The sequence below is a fragment of the Vicugna pacos genome, chromosome 9 (assembly GCF_048564905.1).
Source record: "Vicugna pacos chromosome 9, VicPac4, whole genome shotgun sequence".
Classification (NCBI taxonomy): domain Eukaryota; kingdom Metazoa; phylum Chordata; class Mammalia; order Artiodactyla; family Camelidae; genus Vicugna; species Vicugna pacos.
Genome location: NC_132995.1, coordinates 11,738,927 through 11,758,484, shown reverse-complemented (window position 1 = coordinate 11,758,484; position 19,558 = coordinate 11,738,927). Strand labels below are relative to the sequence as shown.

General features: G+C 43.5%; 1 protein-coding gene across 1 annotated transcript; it reads left to right on the top strand.

Moving 5' to 3' along the window:
- Positions 1 to 8,982: 8,982 nt before the first annotated feature.
- PSMC4 (proteasome 26S subunit, ATPase 4) lies at positions 8,983 to 17,623 on the top strand. The gene is made up of 11 exons (XM_006215023.4): positions 8,983 to 9,140; positions 10,064 to 10,162; positions 10,288 to 10,474; positions 11,903 to 12,049; positions 12,131 to 12,240; positions 12,344 to 12,437; positions 16,300 to 16,467; positions 16,547 to 16,623; positions 16,768 to 16,936; positions 17,150 to 17,205; positions 17,391 to 17,623. Exons 1-11 carry the CDS (start codon positions 9,105 to 9,107, stop codon positions 17,502 to 17,504), a joined length of 1,257 nt encoding a protein of 418 aa, XP_006215085.1. The 5' UTR covers positions 8,983 to 9,104; the 3' UTR covers positions 17,505 to 17,623.
- The last annotated feature ends 1,935 nt before the right edge of the window (positions 17,624 to 19,558 follow it).

Sequence of the window (19,558 nt, the reverse complement as noted above, 5' to 3'; positions counted from 1 at the left end):
GCACTTTCTGGATCTTGTGAGGATTGCATCCTTTGAACTCTCTTGTGGGGACACCTCTTGTATCTTATTGGTTTGAGTTGCTATTAAGATGATGGATCCTATGAACTTGAAAATTTTCCAAACTGGTAAATTTTTAGAGAGTTCTTATCCTAAACAAGCGTATCGATTTAAATTGGTATGCAGGAGCCCCAAAAGGCTTCAAAATTCCAAAATAGATCCATTGAAGGATTTGTCATAGAGAGCTAATGAATGATTAAAGATATAAAAAATACATAAAAGACCAACATAGCTTCTACTGCTCCCCTCTAGCAGTAATAAATGAAATAGGGACAAAAAAGACAATAGAAAAGGTCAATGAAATTAAGTGCTGATTCTTTGAAAAGATTTACAAAACTGACAAACCTTTAGTTAGACTCACTAAGAAAAAAAGAGAGAAGATTCTGATAAATAAAATCAGAAATAAAAGAGGAGAAATAACAATGGATACCACAGAAATACAAAGGCTTATAAGAAAATATTATGAACAGCTATACTCCAACAAATTGGACAACCTAGAAGAAATGGGTAAATTCTTAGAACCATACAATGTCCAAGACTGAATCATGAAGAAACAGAAAATATGACTAAACTGATAACTAGTAAGGAGATAAAACAATAATCAAAAACCTCCCCAAAAAACAAAAGTCCAGGACAAAATGGCTTCACTGGTGAATCCAACCAAATATATGAAGATTTAATACTTATCTTTCTCAAACTCTTCCAAAAAATTAAAGATAAAGGAATGCCTCCTAACTAATTTTATGAGGTCTATATCACCTTGATATCAAAACCAGACAAGGACAATACAAAAAAAAAAAAAAAGAAAACCAAAGGCCAGTATCTCTGATTTACATAGATGCAAAACTCCTCAAAAAATATTAGCAAACTGAATACAATAATACACGAAAAGGATCATACACCATGATCAAGTGAGATTTATCTTAGCAATGCAAGGATGGTTCAACATCAGCAAAATGAATCAATGTGATACAGCACATTAACAAAATGAAAGATAAAAATGGTATGATCATCTCAATAGATGCAGAAAAAGCATTTGACAAAGTTCAACACCTATTTATGATAAAAAGAAATATCAATAAAATGAAAGGAATGTACCTCAAGAGAATAAAGGCCATATATGACAAACCCACAACTATCATTCTCAGCGGTGAAAAACTGAAAACTATTTCTTTGAGATCAGAACAAGACAAGGATGTCCACTCTCATCACTCTTATTCAACATAGTATTGGAAGTCCTAACCAGAGAAATTAGGCAAAGAAAAAGAAAGAAGTCTAAATTGGTAAGAAAGAAGTAAAACTGTCACTATTCATGGATGACATAATTTTTATATATAGAAGACTATAAAGACTCCACCAGAAAACTATTAGAAATAATAAACAAATATAGTAAACTTGCAGGGTACAAAATCAATATACAAAAAACAACTGTTTAATTTCTATACACTAACAATGGGCTAGCAGACAGAGAAATTAAGAAAACAATCCCATTTACAATTGTGGCTAAAAGAATAAAACACCTAGGAATAAATTTAACCAAGGAGGTGAAAGACTTGTATACTGAAAAATATAAGACGCTGTTGAAAGAAATTGAGGAAGACACAAATAAATGGAAAGATACTCTGTGCTCATGAATTGGAAGAATGAACATTGTAAAAATTGTTCACATTAACTAAAGCAATCTATAGAGCCAATGTAATCCCTATCAAAATCCCAAGGACATTTTTCACAGAAGTGGAACAAAAAAAAATCCTAAATTTTATATCGAACCACAAGACCTTGAATAACCAAAGCAATCCTGAGAAAAAAAGGACAAAGATGGACACATCATACTCCCTGGTTTCAAATTATATTGCAAAGTTGTAGTAATCAGCACAGCACTGTATTGGCAGAAAAACAGACATATAGATCAATGGAAAAGAATTGAAAGCCCGGAAGTAAATTCAGCCACATATGGATAATTAATTTACAATAAAGGAGCAAAGGACATATTGTGGAGAAAGTATAGTCTCTTCAATAAGTGTTATTGGGAAAACTGGACATCCACATGCAAAAGAACGAAACTAGACCACTATCTCACACCATACAAAAATCAACTCATAAGTGGATTAAAGACTGAAATGTAAGACTTGAAACCATAAAACTCCTGGAAGAAAACATAGGCAGTACACTTTTTGACATTAGTTTTAGCAATATCTTTCTGGTTATGTCTCTTCAGGTAAGGGAAATTAGTAAGTGATTTTCACAAGGTCACAGGATAATGTGCAAAAGTAAATCATAATTCTATATACTAGGAACCAAAAATTGAAATAAAAAATTTAAATACCATTTAAGGACTATTAAAAATAGGAAATACATAGGGATAAACCTGACCAGACATGTACAAGATCTGTACACTAAAAACTAAAAAACAGAACTGGGAGAAATTAAGAAATACTTAGATAAGTGGAAAAATATACCGAGTTCACAGGTTGGAAAATTTAATGCTAAGGTGTCAATTTTCTCCAAATTAAATGTATAGAGCCAATGCGTTCCCAAATCCAATCCTGTAAGGATTTTTTTTTTTTACAAAAATTGAAAAGCTGGTTCCAAAATTCTTACAGAAATGCTAAGTACTTAAAACAGTCAAATAATTTTGAAAAAGAAGGATAAAATTGGAAGACTTCCACAACTAAACTTTCAAGATTTATAAAGCTAAGACAATGTGATATTGGTGTCAAGATAGAAAAATAGATCAGGAGAACAAATAGTCCACAGATGGATCTAAATATGCATAGTCCACTGAATTTTGACCAAGTTTCAAAGCAATTCAGTGGGAAAAGAGTTTTTTCCAACAAATGGTGCTGGAACAACTGGGTATCTATATGCAAAAAGATGAACTTTGATCAATACTTTGTACCATATACTAAAAAAAAAAACCCCTCAAAATGAACCATAGATCTAAATGTAAAATATGAAACTATAAAATTTTTAGAAGAAAACATAGAGGAAAAATCTTTGTGAATTTCCATTAGGCAAAGAGTTTTTAGATACAACACTGACAACATGATCCATTTAAAAAATGGATAAAGTGGATTTAAAATCCAGAACATCTTCTCTTCAAAGATCCTATTCAGAGAATGAAAAGGGAAGCCACGTAATGGGAATATATTGTAAATAAGATATCTGAAAAAGGGCTTTTTTTTTTTGCACAAGATTCTGGGTTACCAGATATCACCTTTAACAGTCAGTAAATATCTAATACTCCAATTAAAACACATTTTTACTTGTTACGTTGAAACGTGGGCCTACAACCTGATGCCTATAATTGTGAGATGCTAAGAAAATTAAATTTCAATCGCCCACTTTACTTTTCTTTCTTTTATTTAAGCATCACTTGTTATTGGGCATAAAAATAACTGCATTCCTTTGACAAAACTCATAGAATGTACAACATCAAGAATGAACCTTAATGTCAGCTATGGACTTTGGTTGATAATAATGTGTCCATGTTGGTTCATCGATTGTACCAAATATGCCACACTGGTGAGGGATGTTGAGGGTAGGGGAGTATATATGTGGTGGGGGGAGGGCTGTGTGTGAACCCTCTGTATTTTCTGCTCAGTTCTACTATGAACCTGAAACTGCTCTAAAAAAATAAAGTCTATTAATAAAAAAATTGTTTTAAAAGGAATGTCAGGAATGGATGAGATCAAGTTACAGTTTTGGATTTTATGTTTAGCTTATAAATCTGGGAGCTAAGCAAACTAGAAGCAGAACAGGCTTTAAAATATCTGACTCACTATTATAAGTAATAACTGTTACCCAGCCCATTCCATTTACCTTTTCCTCAGTGAAATTCTCTATAATAAAGAAGCACTCATATACTAAAACAGAAAAAAAACCCACCTGCATTCCAATTGTTTCTGGAAAGCAAGACTGTTAATGGACAATTTAGGCTGACATGAAAAAAATTGTTTCTCTGTTGCTTTGTTGTATCATACTTATTCAGGAAAGTTAAAGTTTTGTCAACCTCAAGATTAAGTGTTTTTAAGAATGTAAACATATATTTTTGTATTTTTATGGTAATTTTGCATAAAAATTGTTGAGTGTCATGGACTGAATGTGTCTGTCCCAAAAGTCATATGTTGAAGCCCTAACATCCAGCGTTACTCTATTTGGAGACAGGGTCTGTGAGGAGGTGTTAAGGTTAACGAGGGTGACGTCTTAAGCCTGGGGCCTAGTGCTATGAGGATTGTGCCCTTATTAGAAGAGAAAGGGACACCACAGCTCTCTTTTTCCATCCTGTGAGGACATAGTGAGAAGCAGCCATGGATAAGCCAGGAAGAGCATCCTCACCAAGATTCAAATTGGCCAGCACCTTCATCCTGAGCCTCCAGAGCCTCCAGAACAGTGAGGAATAAATTTCTGCTATTTAAGCTACTCAGTCTGTGTTATGTTACAGTTACAGCCCAAGCAGGGTCCATAACCAGGATAAATAAGGAACTCTTGAAACTCAATAAGGAAATAAATAACACAATTAAAAATGGGCAAAAGATTTTAAGAGACACTCCACCAAAGAAGATATGTGGGTTGTAAAAAAAAAAAGGTTCAACACTATTAGTCATTAGATAAATTAAGATTAAAACCACTCCTATTAGGATGCCTAAAACTGAAAAGATAGATGAGAGGATCAGGGAGTATTTGGTGAGGATGTGGAGCAACCAGAACTCTCATACTGCTAATGGGAATGTAAATGGTACAGCCAGTTTGGGGACCAGTTGGGCAGTTCCTTAAGAAGTTAAACATCCACCTGCCACATGACCCAGCCATTCCACTCTTAGATATTTATCCAAGAGAAATAAAAACACATGTCTGACTTGTACATGAAAGTTATTAGCAATTTTATTTGTAATAGCCAAAGACTGTCAATCAATACAGGGGAATACTCAGCAATAAAAAAGAAAGCACTACTGATACATTACAGTAACATGGATAAATCTAAGAATAATGCCGAGTGAAAGAATACATACTGTACGATTCTATTTACATAAAATTCTAAAAAGTGCAAATGAATGAGAATTTTCTGGAATGGAGGCAAGGAGAGGGCAGGAGGCAGTACAAACAGACGTGAAGAAACTTTTGAGGGTAATAGATACGTTCATTGTCTTGACTCTGGTGATAGTACTGTACATGTATGCCCAAACTTATCAAATTGTATACTTTGAATATGTGCAGTTTTTGGTATATCAATTGTACCTGTTTTTATAAAAGTCCTATTTTAAATAGCTTGAAAAAATGTAATAGGTATAAATCTACCAAAATATGTGCAGTATCTGTATACTGAAAGGGACAAACGCTAAAGAAGGAAATCAAAGAAGAACTAAATAAATGGAGAGATATACTACTTTTATGGATGGGAAGATTCAATATTATTAAGATGCCAGTTCTCTCTGAATTTATCTATAGATTTAATGCAATCAAAATAAAAATCCCAGGAGTGGTTTAAAAAAATTATGGCAGTGTGCATGTCTGTGTGTGTATATATATACACACACACACACACAGCTAGATATATGTATAACGTATGTGTATACATACACGCACATATAAGAATGCATGCATAGAGAAAAGAGAATGGTAAAGCAAATGTGTTAAAATGTTAACATTTGGGGAGTCTGGGCAAAGAGTATGTATCATTCTTACAAGTCTTCTGTAACTGAAATTTCAAAATAAAAAGGGTTTTTGAAGAGTTTATAGTTTATTGCTTTATCATCTTTCTCTTTTAGGTATTACTTATTTTGTGAACACATGGCATATCATTAAATATTCCACACCATTTTTTGAAACTGTGCAATAGCCTATAATGGATGGTTTTATTTAACCTATCAGTTATTGTCAGACATTTATATTTGCTTTCCCCTGCATTTAATACTTACATATTCTTTACTCCATATTCTTGCTGCCTTCTAAATGGTTCAGACCCCTCCCTCCACTTCTACCCTAGGATTAAGTAAAGGTCTTCATTTCTGGGCCTTTGACAGTAATACTGGAGACAGGTGTCATCTATCTTCTGTATGAGGCCCACACGTGAGTTTTATTTGGCCTGCCTGGTGTTTTTAGCTGTTTGAATTTATTTTCAACACTTGGAAATTAGAAGACTTGACTTGAAAATCTGGATTCTTGACTTCTGTTGAAACATCAGATCTGGCAACAATGGGCCAACACCCTTGGCATGGCTCTTGTGGCTGGAGTTGCGTTTCAGCCACTCTCTGTAGATGAGGAATAGGTTCTCTGCCACCCTAGCTCTCTTTCTTGACTTGTCTGCAGGACCCTGAATGCACTTAGCCTCACCCAGGGCTATAAAGACACAGATTCAGGAACAGCCTCACTCAGAAAAGGAGCTGCTGGGGACTTTTGTTAGAAGGCAGCATAGTTGAGAGGAAGCCCTGGGCTTGAACCAGAGAGTTAAATTTTAGTCAGCTGGGCTGATCCTGGCTCTCATTTGCCCGCTGTTAGATGACCAGATGTGTGGTTCTTAACTGGGAGGTGGAAGGGACGGGCATAATGATAGCGTGCAGGGAAAGGCGGGTCTAGCTTGCAAAAATTCCCTAATTGATCTGATGTCCTCCTTCTTGAGAACAACTAGCCTACCTGTGGAAGATCATCTGCAAATCCAAATGATAACTATCAGGTGAGGTTAAAAGCACAGGCTCTGGATTTGAATGCTAGTTCGACCATTTACTTGCTGTGTGATCTTTGGCAAGTGACCTCACCTTTCTAAGCCTGGTTTCTCATGTAGGTCCTGAGAAAGAAGGATGTAAGCCAATAGCTCCCACTTCAAATCCCACTTGAATCTGAGATTAAATTATGATATGTGTAAAATACTTAAGCATACCTGGAACAAGGTAAGGACTCTGTATAAATGGTTACATTTACTATTCACTTCCTAAGGTTTTTGTGAAGATTAAATGAGATAGTGAGGTAAAATGTTTAGCAAATAACCAAGTACATAGTCAGTATTCAGAAAATGGCTATTTATGACTATTCTCCATTAAGATTCCAAAGGGAAACATTGATTTACCATTGACAAAGGCTGCAGAGAGAATTTGGAGACAATTTGACTGGGCTTGGGGGAATAAAGGCAAAGCTCTCACTTAGGTTAGAATCTGAAGTCTGGAAACTGGGAGAATAGGGAACAAGAGGCAGGGGGGCCGATAATGGATTCCACTCTAAGGTATAGGCTCTAAGGCTCAAGTAGAAATCCGGGATGCCTTTTGGGTGTTAGGTAGAGACCTGAAAGACAGAACTGAGAGTTGTCAACGCAGAGAAAAAAGGAAGGCGTTGTTGCCATTGTTTTCCCCTTTTTTGTGGAAATAAAGATACTGGGAACTTAAACAAGGAAGACAGGGACCAGATTTGAGCCTGGGTTCCCCCTGCATAGGGCTGGGACTGAGCAGGAACCAATAATTCTCTTTGAGTTAGTGAAAGTGGCTTTCCCCTGTCTGAGAGTCAGTTTCCTCAACTGTAAAGTGAGGAAAAGCAAACCTACCCCTGAAGGTGTTGTAAGGATTCAGAGTTCATGGTTTGGAAATTGCCTGGCTAAAAGTAAGCGCACAAAAGGGTGCGACAACCCATCACACCCCTGAGAATGGAAAAAAAAAAATGTAAAGACAAAGAATATCAAATGTATGCTCAACTGGTGGGAGTGTAAGTTAGTAAGGTTTAACAGTGTCTGGTAAAGTTAAACACATAGCTGTCCTCTGACCAGCAATTCTGCTTTTGAGTGTATTTTTACGTTTACCAAAGAAATGTGCTAGAATATTCATAGCACCAGTATAGCCCCAAACTGGAAAATACTCAATTTTAGGCATATTCACACCATGGAAACCATATAGAAATGAAAGTGAAAGAACTATCCCTTACACACAGTATGAATCTCACAAACGTAATGTTAAGTAAAGGAAGCTAAATACTCAGCACACACTGTATGGGTCCATAGAGAGTTTAAAACAGACAAAAGTAATTCATGCTGTTAGAAATCAGGTAAGCGATAATTTCAGAGGGGATGAGGGTGGCAGAAAGAGTATGCGCGGAGGTTTCTGAGGCCTGCTAATATTTGCTTTCTTATCTGAGTATTGGTTATATGGGTGTGTTCACTTTGTGAAAATTCGTTGAACTGTACACTAATGATATGATATGAGTAAGTATGTATCTGTACTTGAATGAAAAGTTTACTTAACAAAACTGTAGCTGGTGCGATGAGCAGCAGTGTATCCCAGGGGGTCAGGCACAGGCTTTGGGGACAGACAGATGTGGGGCCCCGTGTTCTGGTTTCTTTCCCTTTAAGAGGGAACATAGTGTCTGTCAAGATTCAATGAGTTGAGCACGTAAGACAGGGCCTGGTATAGGTCTGCAAGGTCTCCTGCATGACCCAGCTCCCGGCACCACTGCCTCACTTTCTCCAGCCCTAGTGCGTGGCTTCTACTTGATTCCCGGTAATGGTGGGCTTGGGGCTCAGCACCCCGGGGATGGAGACAAGAAGAAGTACTTTAGGGCAGCCCGGGTCTTCTCGCCCCCGCGTGGGGGCAATTCTCGGCCGCAGCCCACGTGCAGACCCCCTAAAAGACCTGTTCTACGGAACCCAGCCCAAGGTATCTTCAGTCCCGCCAGTAAACAGGAAAGAGCACTTGGCCATCAGACTGAGATCTCTGAGAAATTCCTCAGTTGAAAGAACAATGAGGGCAGCGCCGCCTGCTGGCGAGAACACGTGCGCCCGAGGATGCCCCGCGACACGGCGCCACTGCGCGCTACTGCGCACACGCGTCTCCCTCGGCCCGCCGACGCTCCCGCGAGGTACGGAGTGCGCAGGGGCGTATCTTAAGGGCGGGACCCAGGACGCGGTCGCCCCTCCCTCCACTTTCTGGCCCATCCGGCCCATCCAGCCCGCTCTCAGCGTTGTCTTAAACTACGTTCCCCAGAATCCACTCAGGCCCTGGCTTTCCGGTGGCGTCAGCGGAAGCGGTGACTGGATTAGGCCGGGCCACACAGAGGCCGGCTTGGTCACTATGGAGGAGATAGGCATCCTGGTGGAGAAAGCTCAGGTCTGGTGGGCCTGGCTCGTGGGGAGAGGGCGAAGCCTTCCTGAATGGGGTGCCGAGTGACCTCGGAGATCCAGGCCTGGATCTGGGTGATTTCGGAGGCCTCAGGGAAGAGCTTCGTGCCGTCCCGAGGCCTGGCTGGGTGTCTGAGTGATGTTAGGAGGGCAGTAAGGCTTGGAAAGCGGGGCTTGGGAATGGATGACGTTAGAGGTTGTTTGGGACTGAATGATTTCAAGGTGTAACTGGGAGTGCTCAGTGACATCAGTCGCCCCTCGGGATTGGGGATGGGTCGGGTGGTGAGTGATGTATGGGACCCGGCCATGGGGCCCAGTGGTATCTGAGGCTGGGCTGGGGAGTTGACTGATGATCAGGGCTCAGCTGGTGTTGGAGGGCCAGGTAATATCTGTGGTCTGGCCGAGTGATGTTTGAGGCCTACCTGGGGAGATGCATGACATGAGGGCCTAATGTGAGTTGAAGTTCTGTGACATGAGGGATCTTTTGGGGGTAATGGAGTAATGCCAGGGCTGTTTGAAGGTATGGCAACTTCAACAGTCAATTGAGAGAGCTGTATGACATTAGGAACCTGTTGAGGAGGGATGGAGGGTATTGGGGGGGGTCTGGTAATGAGCTGATGACACATTTAGGCCCTAGTTGGGAATTGGGTGACATTGGGAACATGTTACAAGTAGCATATGATAACAAAAGATCTGTTTGGAAGGCTGGTTGACAGGGGCCTGTTAGGAGCTAGGTGACTTCAGGAACCTGTTTAGGGGGCTGAGAGGTTTACAGGATCTATTTAGGAAGCTGAATGATGGCAGGAGCCTGTTAGGGGCCAAGTGACTTCATGGTGAAGTGGGGAGAGGGATCTAAGATTCTTTCATGAGGGGACCCTCTTTTCCCAACCTGAGTTTCCCTCCTTACTCTAGGATGAGATCCCAGCCCTGTCTGTGTCACGGCCCCAGACTGGCCTGTCCTTCCTGGGGCCTGAGCCTGAGGACCTGGAGGACCTGTACAGCCGCTACAAGGTACATGCAGCCCCAGTATGGACCCTGCACAGGGCCTAGTATCCCATACTTCCTCTGCCTTCTACCACTCCCTGGCTCAGCAAGGCCTGGAGTCCATCCCCTACCTGTCCTCTCTCTGCTCACAGAAGCTGCAGCAAGAGCTAGAATTCCTGGAGGTGCAGGAGGAGTACATCAAGGATGAGCAAAAGAACCTAAAGAAGGAATTCCTCCATGCTCAGGAGGAGGTGAAGCGAATCCAGAGCATCCCACTGGTTATCGGGCAGTTTCTGGAGGCTGTGGATCAGAATACAGCCATCGTGGGCTCTACCACAGGTGTGTGGGAAAGGGGAGATGGGGGCGGGCTCATTCAGGCATCTGTTCACTCATCAGCTGTTAACTGTTTCCTGCCATGTGCCCGGAACTTACAGTGGCAAAGGAGGTAAGACAGTGTAATGGTGTTTTTCAGAACATTATGAGCCTGATGCAAAAGTGGAAATATATTTTATGTTCTCTCTCTTTCTCAGTGTGTATGTGTATATAACTTATATAATAAACCAGATGATAGTTGGCCTTACTATGTGTGACATGCCCTAATTAGTTTTCCATTCTGTTCTAGTCTGCTCTGTTTTAAACAATGTTCTGGTCATAATCTTCTAAATTGATTTCACAACTACTACTAGGTTGGGATCTGCAAATTTGAAACTGTGGGTGAGGTGTTAAGAGATTGAGTTCTGGTGAGGACTCGATATACTGTAGCTACTTTTATTAATGTGGGTCTGGGCTCTACCTTCATGATGGCTGTTGTCCCTGTGTCTTGTCTGTCTTTTCCTGCTTCTGGCCTCTGCTCCTTTGGACCAAGCCATATTCTTGTAAAGCCTCTGGGGAAAGATGTGTGACTGGGCCTGGACTTGGACTGATGGTCTGGTGGTGAGGTAGTGAAGGGGGGCAGATATCTAAAATGAGGCCTGTGTCTTTGATCTGTAGGACTCAGGGGGACAGTGAGGCTATCCCTGAGATGGTGACATGGGCAGAAAAGTAGGTTTGCAGGGAGACAGTGAGGGCAGCGTGAGACATCACAAGGAGGTGTCTGAGAGGATGCTGGACAGCCAGGTCTGAAGGTCAAGGGAGAAACTGAGGCTAGAAAGAGATGGGTGTCTCTTTTCAACATAAATGTTGAAAGTGGACTGGAGAGGTGAGACTGGAGGCTGGGTGAGCAAGGAGTCTGGTGCAGAGACCTAGCTGGGAGAGGATGGAGCTGAATCAGGGCAGGTCCCTGGGGAGGAGAGAGGGGATTGGTTGGAAAGATATTCAGGAGGCTGGTGGAAGGTCATAGTGACTGATGGGCTGTGGAGGGAAGTAGAGAAAGATCTAGGAGGAGGCGTAGGGCTCTGGCTGGTGACTGGGGACCTTGGTCCTCCCTGAGACAGAGACCCAGGGGAGCAGCACAAATAGGGGAAGGGTACTGAGAACAGAGTGAGACACAGTGAGTGAGACATACCCTAGGGACATCCTGGGGGATGAATTTCAGGAGGCTGCTGGTCACTCAGGGCCAGATCTCAGGGCTACAGACAGACGGGGAAGTTGTTAGCATGAATGTGGGGGATGGACTGGAGGAGGCAAGACTAGGGGCCAGAAGGGCCATTTGGGGTCTTAGTGAGCAATCTGGGTGGCCTGGAGGTGCAACTGTGAGGTCGGGGGAAGGGGGCAGTTTTGAGGTTCTGGCACTTCTCACTTTCCCCCTCCCTTGTCCTCTTCGCAAAGGCTCCAACTACTACGTGCGCATCCTGAGCACCATTGATCGGGAGCTGCTCAAGCCCAACGCCTCGGTGGCCCTCCACAAGCACAGCAATGCCTTAGTGGATGTGCTGCCTCCTGAGGCTGACAGCAGCATCATGATGCTCACCTCAGGTGAGAGGGAGCCCAGGGTCAGGGAGGCCTGAAGGGACCCTGTGGGCCAGGCTGGGAGCTCCAGCTCTGCTCTCCCACCAGACCAGAAGCCAGACGTGATGTATGCGGACATCGGGGGCATGGACATCCAGAAGCAGGAGGTGCGGGAGGCCGTGGAGCTCCCGCTTACGCACTTCGAACTCTACAAGCAGGTGCGGAGCTGGGGCTGGCAGGGGAGAGGGAGAGGCTGGCTCCACTGGGGCTCAGGTTGACAGACCCCTAGCTCATCCTTCTTTCCCCACCTCTGTGCTTCAGATCGGCATTGACCCTCCCCGAGGCGTCCTCATGTATGGCCCGCCTGGCTGCGGGAAGACCATGTTGGCAAAGGCTGTGGCTCATCATACGACAGGTGAGCCGCTTGGCTCCTCCCCCAAGCTTTGACCTTTGGGGCTTTTCTGACCTTGCTTTCAGCTCTCATCATCCTCCCCAGGAAGTGGCGTGGCCCAGTGGCATGGGCTCTGGGGTCAAAGCCCCAGTGTGTGTCTTACTAACTGGCTGTGCCTTACTGGGGAGGTGACTGCACTGTTGTGCCTCATCTAATAGGAGACTCCTTCACAGCATGATTGTGAGGAATTAATGAAATAATGCCATGTTTTTCCTACAGCAGCTCATGACCCATTAGTAATTATGAATTCAAATTCCTGGGTTGTGGGGAGGGTATAGCTCAGTGGTAGAGTGCATGCCTAGCATGTACAAGGTCCTAGGTTGAATCCCCAATACCTCCATTAAAAACAAACAGACAAACAAACCTAATTACCTACCTCCAAAAAATTAAAAAAAAAAAATCCTGGGTTGCTACCAGCATTTAAAAAAATGAGATAGAATAGAAAACCTCAGAGTCCACCCCACATAGTAAGAGCTCGTATTGTTTGTGAAACATAACACACACACACGTGCACACATGTATGCTGTGGTGGTTTATAAGTGTGCTTCTACTTGTAGGTTTCAAACAATGTGTCTGAAAATGTCTGAAAGTCACTGTGTGACTGCAAAGCCTAAAGACAGGGCTCTGTGCATCTTAAAATCTTAACACACATAACCCAGGGAGCAGTAGAGAGCAGTGTGTTTTCTGGGCCAGGCTGCCTGGGTTTGAAATCTGGCCCCCGTAAAACTGCTTATGTAAGTTAGTTTACGTAACTACTTGGCAAGTTAGCCTCTCTGTGACTCTCATTTCTTAATTTTCTGGATTATTCAGAGGATTTAATCAATAAAGAGCTTCTAGAACCATACCTGGCAGGTAGTAAGTGGACCGTAAGTGTTAGCCATTGTCACGCTTATTCCTTTGCTTGAACTTCACTGAACTTCTGCTCTCCCAGGTGCTGGGATACAGTGATGAGTCAGACATGTCCCCTGCGTTGGAGACTCTCCCTGTGTGGCTGGGGAAAAAGGAAATAAACATGTAGAACTCAGTCATTCAGTTAATATTTATTGCACCTAGTATGTACCAAGTTGTGTTCTGGGTGCAGAAGACATGGCAGTGAACAGAACAAAGTCTCCATTCCTCGTGGAGCTGATGTCTTAGTTGAGGAAGCACTTAAACAGAGAAATAAATAGATTATATGTTGTGTGGTGCTAAATGCCCGAAGAGAACAACTAAGCAGGGCCAGGGGATAAGGAATTAACAGGGGTTGCAACTTGAAGTGCTGGTACTGGGGCTGGTCAGAGAAGACTTTTCTGAGATGACATTTACATAAAGACCCAGAAGAAGCCTTGAGGGAATAAGTCCCATGGACGTCTGGGGGTGGGAGTGTGTCAGGCTGAGGGACTCTGTGGTGTAAGGGCCTTGAGGCAGGAGTGTGCTTAGTTTTCCAAGAACAGTGAGGAGGCCCCTGCAGCTGAAGCCAAGTGAGCAAGGGGGTCATGGTTGGAGGTGAGCCCAAATGGGGACAGTCTGCAGAGTAGCAAATGCTCCAGGGAAGCAGGGAGGGTAGTGGGATTGCCCTAAGGGTGTCAGTCCATCCTGGGCCTCTCAGGTTGGGGTTCCCAGAGGAGGCAAGGCAAGAGGACTCTGTCAGGCACACAGTTGGGTGAGGGCATCCAAGACAGGGAATAGCCTGTGCAGAGGCCAGGGGGTGGGAAAGAGCCCATTTGGGGAGCCCTGAGTTGACTGTGACTAAACTCCACAAGGGCAGGGATCTTGTGCATTTGTCATTTTTTCCCCAGTGCCCGCCCAATAACCGCACTGTGGTTGGTGCTCAGAAAGTAACTGTTGAATGGGCTGTGCAGGTCCAGGAGGCGAGGCTGAGGAGATCAGAAAGGGCGTGAACAGACATGGTCTTAGTGCTAATCCAAGAGACTTCATTTGATGTCCTGAGAGCAAGGTGGTTTTAGACAGGCAGGGTTCAATAGAAATATAGTTGACTCTTGAATAACAGGGGCTTGAACTGCAGGGGTCTACTCACATCGGATTTTTTCACATGATCCAAAGTTGGATGGATCCACAGATGCAGAAGTGTAGCTATGAGGCCAGCTCTAACATTATACCCATTTCCTACTGCACAGAGGGTCGGCACCCCAAACCCATGTTGTTTAAGGGTCAACTGTACACTGCAAGCTACACATATAATTTAAATTTTTAAAGTACTCATGTTTTAAAAAGCAGGTTAAAAGAAATAGGTGAACTTAGTCTAAAATAATTTTTTTATTTAACCAGCATACTCAAATATTATTTTGACACACAGCAGATACAGAATTTGAGTTTTCCTACAATTTTTTTAACATTTGTTTATCGAGTTATAGTCATTTTACAATGTTGTGTCAAATTCCAGTGTAGAGCACAATTTTTCAGTTATACATGAACATATATATATCCATTGTCACATTTTTTTCGCTGTGAGTTACCATAAGATCTTGTATTTACCTGTGCTATACAGTATAATCTTGTTTATCTACTCTACATCCTATAATTTTTTATTGCAGTAAAATATATATAACATGAAATTTACCATTTTAACCAACTTATAAACATTTATAAGTGGCATCAAGTATATTCACAATGTTGTGCAACCATCACCTGCATCCATTTCCAGAACTTGTTCATCATCCCAAACTGAAATCCCATACCCATTAAACTAACTCCGTTTCTCCCTCCCTGCAGTCCTTGACGACATCTCTTCTACTTTCCGTCCATGAATTTGCCTGTTCTGGGTACCATATACGTGGATGAATCATACAGTATTTGTCTTTTTGTGACTGGCTTGTTTCACTTAGCATAGTGTCTTCAGGGCTCATCCATGTCGTAGCATGTGTCAGAATTTACTTCCTTTTGAAGGCCAAATAATATTCCACTGTGTGTATACAGCACATTTTATCTACCCCATTCATTTGCTGATGGACAATTATTGAGATATATTACTTTTTTGGTCCTAAGACTTTTGAAATCTGGTGTATATTTCACATTCATAGCACATCTCACTTTGGATCAGCCACATTTTGGTTGCTCAGTAGCCACATGTGGCCAGTGATCACCATATTAGAGATGGGCAGGGCTGTGACTTGCACAACTCCTAGTTTATGACATAAAACCACCAGGTCTACATAGTGGACTTTGTGCATCCCTTCTCTATGGTAGCTGGAAGGAGGGTCCTGGAGGTTGCTCCCTGTGACATAAAACTACATCCAGTCACTAACAAACAAGCTAAAATCTAAGAAGAATTAGAATGGAGAGGCAGGCTCAGAACAAACTTGTCTTCAACCCCACTGCCACTTGTTGATTATGTCCGAATAAGTACTTGTGTACTTGACTCTTGCATGATATTCAAAAGTGGGTCCTTACAGCAAATGGAACTGAGCTCTTGGTGAGGCAAGATGCTTTAGAGTATGGAAAATCTGTTTCTTACTGATTTTTCAAGCACTCTGGAAATCTTTTTTTTGTATGTTGGATTCCATGAATGTCTCTAGCTCTAGTGTTTTAGGCATATTGGAGCACAGACACATTTTAAAAAAATTCTGATTTTTAAATGCTGGGCAAAAAAATGACATAATTGTGGGCAGGATTTATTATTTGGGCTGCTGGGTCGCTGTGGGGTACAAGAGGGAGCTGGTCCTCCTGACTGGATCTAAGACTCAGCCCAGGGCTTGAGAGAATGACCTGGCTCTTTGGAGTGGGTGTCCAAAGAAAGGGACATCCTCGGGGAGTTCTGTTTTGTTAAAGCAGCACCAGGCCCTGCAGGAGACCTGTCCTCATGTAACCCCTGTCATCCTGCCATCAGCTGCATTTATCCGGGTCGTGGGCTCGGAGTTTGTACAGAAGTACCTGGGCGAGGGCCCCCGCATGGTCCGGGACGTGTTCCGCCTGGCCAAGGAGAACGCGCCTGCCATCATCTTCATAGATGAGATTGATGCCATCGCCACCAAGAGATTCGATGCCCAGACTGGGGGTGAGTGATGCCCAAACAGGGCCTGGGGTCTTGGGCAAGCTTGCTGAGCTGCTGGCTGACCATGTTACTCATTCACCAGCTGACAGGGAAGTTCAGAGAATCCTGCTGGAGCTACTGAATCAAATGGATGGATTTGACCAGAATGTCAATGTCAAGGTTTGGAGTTCAGGATGGGCAAGGGGAGGTGTGGTGTGAAAATCAGGGAAAGGTGGAGGCTGGCAGATGAGAAGGCAGGTATCACGATGGGATGGAGGGTGTAGTGGGGACAGAGGTCTGAGCCGGCCTGTCCCCCAATGCCAGGTGATCATGGCCACAAACAGAGCAGACACCCTGGATCCTGCCCTGCTACGGCCAGGACGCCTTGACCGTAAAATTGAATTTCCACTCCCTGACCGCCGCCAGAAGAGACTGATTTTCTCCACTATCACCAGCAAGATGAATCTTTCTGAGGAAGTTGACTTGGAAGACTGTATCCTGCTCTAGAAGTGAGGGGAGGATCACAGCTGGGAATGGGGATTGGATCTTCATCTCCTCTGTCATCATCACCACCCAGATTGTGCAGGTGGGAGGCCAAAGTCCAGGGAGGAGTGGTGGTGACAAAAACACCCCAAGGATGACTTCTGGCTCCAGGCATTCACCCCGTCCGATGCAGGGAGTGATTTCCTTAATTCACTTGCCACAGATGTGGCCCGACCAGATAAGATTTCAGGAGCTGATATTAACTCCATTTGTCAAGAGGTGAGTAATGTTTTCTCTCTGGATGGGGCAGAGGGTGTGAGAAGACCCTTCCTCCTTGAGACCACTCTGCTGCAATCCTTCTGTCCCTCCTTCCCTCCCTGGGTCTTGGGCTGAGTCTGTCTTCCTCCATCATCACTAGGGGCGGAGAATGAAGGGAGTAGCTTTTAACTCTCATTCCTCAACAGAGTGGAATGTTGGCTGTCCGTGAGAACCGCTACATTGTTCTGGCCAAGGACTTTGAGAAAGCATACAAGACGGTCATCAAGAAGGACGAACAGGAGCATGAGTTTTACAAGTGACCCCTCCCCTCACACCACAGGGGCCGAGGACTTCGCTCACCCCCAGCCTCTGTCCTCAAACCTAGTTTTCTTTTCTCTTTACCTAGGATTGATTTATTCAATAAACAGACAAGACTGAATCTGCGTAATTTCTTCTTACAAGTTTAACTCCTTTGGAGAACCTGGGATCCTCTGCCCGTCCTGTTCTCCTGGCAGATAAGCAGTTGACGTACATGGCCTGGGTTACAGCTTGAGAGAGAAGCAAAGAATTTGAGCTAACTGACTTCACAAATTTGGGGAAAGGGGTGGAAAACGAACAGACTCCGACCCCTGACCATAAAATAAAGCCCCTGTACATCTCCCCACCCCATTCCCTACAGGTAGAAGACCATTAAGAGTCCTGGGCAGTTCCTGCCTTCTTCACACTCAGAGGGAGTATCAAGGACAGACAGCCCTGCAGAGTCTCCCAGAGCAGGGATGAGGGGGAGGTTGATGCCTGGGGGTTCTGTGAATGTGTCTGCTCTTATCCATAATCTTGTTGGGGCACAGACGCATTTGGTTGGACCAATTCTCACGTTCTCTTGAAATCTCCAGTTAGACACTTCTCCCTCTGGGGAGCCTTCGCTGGTGCCAAGTCAGGAAGTAACCTTTCTGTGCTGCCCTGGCATCGTGCACACGTTCTGCTTGGCATTTCTTACGTCCCCGAGTGATTGCCTTCTCCAGACTAGAACCTTGTGTGGAGTCATCAGGGATTGTAGCTTGATCACAATTCAAGGCCCAGCACCTACACGTGGTAGGCATTCAGTTCATGTCCTTTGAACAAATATATAAATGTCACTATATATTTGGGTGTGAGATGGGAAGAAGGTATGAGGAAAAATAGTTGGGGAATCGCAGGTCCTTGAAGGGATGGGGTGATTCCTCAGTAGTTAAGCAGGTTGAGCAGAGAAGTTAATTCTTCCTTCCTCCTGGAACCTCACTAAAACCAGAGTAAGGTATAAATTCACAAGGACACTGGAGGAGAGAGGAGATGGCAGCAACACAATTTTGGAAGGAGGCAGATACCTGCTCACTGACGTAGCAGACCTGAGGAAGCGTGAACCTGAGCTACAGGGAAGCCCAGAAACAAATACAGTCCCTTTCAGAAACCAGAGGTGCCAGGTTCTGAAGGTGAGGACTACCTGAAAGGCTATATAAAAACCAGGATTCACAATACATCAGTTGTGCAGGAAACAAATGAGCGGTTGTTACTCCAGGCCCTGTGACCTTTCTCCAACCTGGCTGAAGACCTCAGATTTACTCTGGAAAGGCTGGGCCAGCAGTGTCTGGGCTGGAGGGCCTGGAGCATGGATGAGAGGGGTTGCCATGCGGAAGACGGGATGAAGTGAGAGCCCTGGGCAGGCAACTGAAGGATTCCTTCTGAGGAAACCAAGCAGCATGAGAGAAAAGAGAGGAAAGCAGGCTGTTAGGAGACATCTTTTGCATTCAGTAGCAGCTAATATCTAAAACTGGTGAGTGTACAAAAGCATATAATTTAGAAAGATGGAAGTAAATTTCTAAAGAAATGAGAGGATGGGAAGTCATTGCCTCTTGGAACTAGACAGGGAACTACGGGGTGAGGGTGCCACGGGAATGTTTTTTGTTACATACCTTATACATAGTTGACCTTTCAAATTAGGTACTTAAAAAAACAACAACAAAACTATAGGAGGAAAAAAAAGGATTTTGCAAGTCAGTTGGTATTTGGAAGGAGGAGGGTAAAGGAAGGAAATTGCTAAAGTGACAAAACACATCCTAAATATCAGCGATAAAGGGCAAAGAGTCTGGGAAGAGAACAGAACCATGTACCCCAGAAATGACAGCTGACCAGAGTGAGCCTAAAGCTCTAACTGGCAAGAGGTAGCAGCCACTCACATTAGCTGGGAGAGGGGGTATTTGGTATATTTTGTGGGTTGCCTAGCAAACTTGTTTTTGCCTGTTCTTAGACAAAATTATGAAGTGGCCTCCCATCATTATGGTCTCAGAGTGACTTTGATGTTGGTGTTCTGTGAGACTGTTTATGTCCAACTGGAGAA

Excerpts from the sequence above, each read along its gene's own strand:
- PSMC4 (XM_006215023.4), top strand. The coding sequence starts at position 9,105 with ATGGAGGAGATAGGCATCCTGGTGGAGAAAGCTCAG. Across the intron at positions 9,141-10,063 it reads TCCTGGTGGAGAAAGCTCAG|GATGAGATCCCAGCCCTGTC; the intron begins GTCTGGTGGGCC and ends TCCTTACTCTAG. Across the intron at positions 16,937-17,149 it reads GGAAGTTGACTTGGAAGACT|ATGTGGCCCGACCAGATAAG; the intron begins GTATCCTGCTCT and ends CACTTGCCACAG.